The sequence below is a fragment of the Triticum aestivum genome, chromosome 7B (genome assembly GCF_018294505.1).
Source record: "Triticum aestivum cultivar Chinese Spring chromosome 7B, IWGSC CS RefSeq v2.1, whole genome shotgun sequence".
NCBI classification, from domain to species: Eukaryota; Viridiplantae; Streptophyta; class Magnoliopsida; order Poales; family Poaceae; genus Triticum; species Triticum aestivum.
In genome coordinates, this window is record NC_057813.1 from 75066000 (window position 1) to 75069796 (window position 3797).

At 53.8% G+C, this 3797-nt stretch overlaps 1 protein-coding gene across 1 annotated transcript; it reads left to right on the plus strand.

The window, feature by feature from the left end:
• The first annotated feature begins 628 nt into the window (after positions 1 to 628).
• On the plus strand, positions 629 to 3030 carry LOC123157961 (galactose mutarotase). The gene is made up of 5 exons (XM_044576127.1): positions 629 to 1236; positions 1349 to 1398; positions 1538 to 1661; positions 1743 to 1850; positions 2263 to 3030. The coding sequence occupies exons 1-5, from the start codon at positions 1041 to 1043 to the stop codon at positions 2880 to 2882; spliced, it is 1098 nt and encodes a 365-aa protein (XP_044432062.1). The 5' UTR covers positions 629 to 1040; the 3' UTR covers positions 2883 to 3030.
• The last annotated feature ends 767 nt before the right edge of the window (positions 3031 to 3797 follow it).

Consider the following 3797-nt stretch of genomic DNA (forward strand, 5'->3'; position numbering starts at 1 on the left):
GGAGCGAGGCCCATTTGTCCCGGTTCGTTCCATCAAACGGGACTAAAGGGGCCAGACGAACCAGGACCAGTGTCCTCACGAGGCCCGGCAGGCTCCCTGACCTCATGAACCGGGACCAATGCCCCATGGATCCTGGTTCGTGATTGAATCGGGACTAATGAATTTATCTGGCCTGAACCAAAACCTTGCTTTTTACTAGTGGTAGGATCGATGAAGTGAACAAATTGTACTGAAGACTTGACAAAGCAAGTCGACTGGATCGGTAACGACACCCGCCGCGAAGCAAAGTTCACTTAGGGCCGGACAAGAACAGACGACGAGGCAGCCCGACTGGAATTAAAGACGACACACCTGCCGCAACGCGGAGGGGTCGGAGAGAGTAGGGGCGACGCCGCCGCCGAGCCGACGGCGGCTTCTGACCTAGATCGCCTGTTCTGTTTTTCCTTACGTTTTCCTTGATGTTTTTTATCGGCCTGCGGAGGTTTGTCTTCACTGAGGCAGCAGGTAGCTGCCTGCATCCAACAAAAACGTGTGGGTATGCATGCATCCAGCTTGGACTGAGGCAGCAGGTTTGTTGGTGAAGGTTGTGCGTGCATTGCTACGGCGATGCTCACATGCTTTGCCTGATGGCCCCACGTATTTGGCCATTCACATCCTTTGTCTGTCCCCTCTGTAAATGCCGCATGGGCGCGCACCGTTGCCAGCCGGTGCCAATGTGGCAAAATGAGAGACATGAGCTAGTACAATCCAGACCAGCTTCGTCCGGTGGTTCCAATCAAAGTATGGCTGCACAGCACGGCTAGGCGACGGAGAAGAAGAAGCTAGCGTAGGGCTAATTTGCGCGTCACGAGGAGCAGTGGCTAGCCTCTGACAGAAGAACACTCGGCGGTCACGCATACCAAGGATCAATGATGTGGCCACTTTATATCTGCCTGCCTTCACGCACTCATGTACTATAACCATCAAGCAGTAGTGGCCCCTTCTTCCAGCTCTTCTTGGCTGCTAAGGTGACACTCTCTGTGGAATAGATACACCTCGCGATGAAAATGGCGAGGGCCCTGCTTGTCGCCCTTCTTCTTGTCTCGTGCTTTGTGGCGCTTGGCCTGTCCGGCCGCGCCGATGCGGCGGCCGAGAGGAAGACCGTCGGTGTCTACGAGCTCAACAAGGGGGATTTCTCCATCAAGGTCACCAACTGGGGTGCCACCCTCATGTCCGTGATTCTCCTCGACTCGAGAGGTAATCATATGAATGACACGCTTCTTCCTTCGTTCCTTCCAAAAGGTCGTGGTTCTCGTCCGTTGCTTCTCCAAATGATCCGGGATCTCAGTCTTGTTCCCTTGCACCGTAGGAAACTTTGGGGATGTGATCCTGGGCTACGATACGGTTGCTGAATACATGGTAGGATATGATGATGCACAAAACGCCTATGTTCCTTTACTTGCAAATACAGTACATTGCACCGACGTGGTTCGATACGATTCTTCTTCTTTCGCCGCTGACAAAGTTGGTTTGCGTCTCGGCCGCGCGTGTTGTGCAGAATGGCACCGCCTACTTCGGAGGGCTGATCGGCCGCGTCGCCAACAGAATCGCCAACGCCCGGTTCACGCTGGACGGGAAAACCTACCGGCTGGTTCCCAACGACGGCAACAACACGCTGCACGGTACGTACAAGAAGAAAAATTTCCCCTCCCCTCCTCCCGCGAGCTGCCATCGATCATCTTTCTGCTCTTGTTCTCCTCTAGGTGGTCACCGGGGATTCGACAAGGTCGTGTGGACGGTGAAGGAGCATGTCGCCGGCGGCAGCTCGCCCTTCATCACTCTCTACTACCATAGCTTCGACGGAGAGCAAGGTAAGGAATTTGGAGCCCTTACCATTTTCTGATACTTTCATCGAGAGGAGATTGCACATGTGGGTTCAGTCATGAATTTAGGTCAGCCATTTTCAAATATGGACAGCTTTGTAAGAATCAGTCAAATTTTCTTAAAGAAACAAAGTTTCCAAAAAAATCTGAAAAAACTACAGCAATTCAAAACATGCTAAATAATAAATCTGGGGAATTTTCAGCCAATTTAGCCCAGCCATTTGAAATTTGGACATTTTTTTGTAATTAGTCCTGGAGTTTTGGTTTTGTATCGTGTTACCTCAGTCCCAAAAGTTGTGTAGTTGTGCAATTTCCTCTTTCATCAAATTGAGGAGCTCTTCGCTTCTCATTTTATTTCAAAACATAACCGATTTTTAACGAAGTAGCTGAACTTGAACAGGGTTTCCGGGCGACGTGGACGTGCACGTGACGTACCAACTCTCGAGCCCGCACGTGCTGAGCGTGCGCATGAACGCGACGGCACGGGGCAAGGCCACCCCAGTGAACCTGGCGCACCACGCCTACTGGAACCTCGGCGGCGACGGCAGCGGCAACGTCCTTGGCGAGGAGGTCCGCCTCTTCGCCTCCCGGTACACGCCTGTGGATGCCTCGCTCATCCCGACGGGCCGCATGGCGTCCGTGGCTGGCACACCCTACGACTTCCGCACGCCGGCCGCCGTGGGCTCGCGCATCGGCGGCCTCCTGAGCCGGGGCGTCAACGGGTACGACATCAACTACGTCGTCGACGGCAGGGGCCTGCGCCCGGTAGCGGTCGTCCGGGACGGCGCGTCCGGCAGGGCGATGGAGCTGTGGGCGGACCAGCCCGGGGTGCAGTTCTACACGGCCAACGGGCTCAGCGGGGTGAGGGGGAAGGGTGGCAAGGTCTACGGCCACTACGGCGCGCTCTGCCTGGAGACGCAGGGGTTCCCCGACGCCGTGAACCGCCCGAGCTTCCCGTCGCAGATCGTCCGGCCGGGGAAGGTGTACAAGCATGACATGGTGTTCAAGTTCTCCTTCTAGTAACTACTAGCTGGTGGTATCCAAGGTCCCGTGGTTGGTCGTTTGTCAGGCAACACAGCCACTCTTGTGTTTTGTGTACTGTGTGAATTTGATCGGCTGAGCTTCAAGGGGAGGAATAAAAGCATGTTGCTGGTTCAAGGTTTTTTCATCACGAGCTTCAAGTTTCTTTACAGCATCTTCAACACGCGCCCAGAAAAGGGCTCACTACTAAAAACTATCGTTTTTGTGTGCCGGAGATAAAAAAACAATGCTCCAGCAGACGCTATAAAATAGAACGCGCACGAAAAACTTTAGAGCATAGGTGTGCGCGCGGGCTGTTGGGTTGCAAATTTGAGGTGCCAGATTGTGCATGCGGGCCGCTGCACGGCGGGCCGCCGGATTGGGCGCCGTGTTTGCATCTGAAAAGCCTCTTCGTCGCTCCCATGCGCAAAAGAACTATTTTGACGCTGTAAAATAATTATACCGCGTCGAGACGAAGCGCGCCTGTTGGAGGGACCTCCTATTTGGTGCATAGTGCGTTGGATACTGAGCAAACGTGCACCCTGGCGCAGGTTGGCCCACAGCATTGGGCTGGCCAACTTGCCTGATTTGCTGTTTCTTTTCCTGGCATGAATCAGACTATTAGATTGGTTTTTTCTTTTGTCTAAAAAAAGGGTCGCTTTTCAGTTCTTGGAAGAAAGACAAACTAGATGGCTCGATCACCGGCACTTGATCTCTGGGGGCCTCCTTGCTCTTGTCATCCTTGGCTGCTCCAACGGGCTCTTCCCTCTTCAGCTCGATCTTCATCAACCAAGCATCCTCTTCCACATTATTAGAGGAAGAAGAAGACATGATGCCTGGCTCAACAGATCTGGTTTGGGGTCATGGCTCCTCCCACCTCCTCTCCTCTCCTCTCCTTCCTCCCACCTGCCCTCC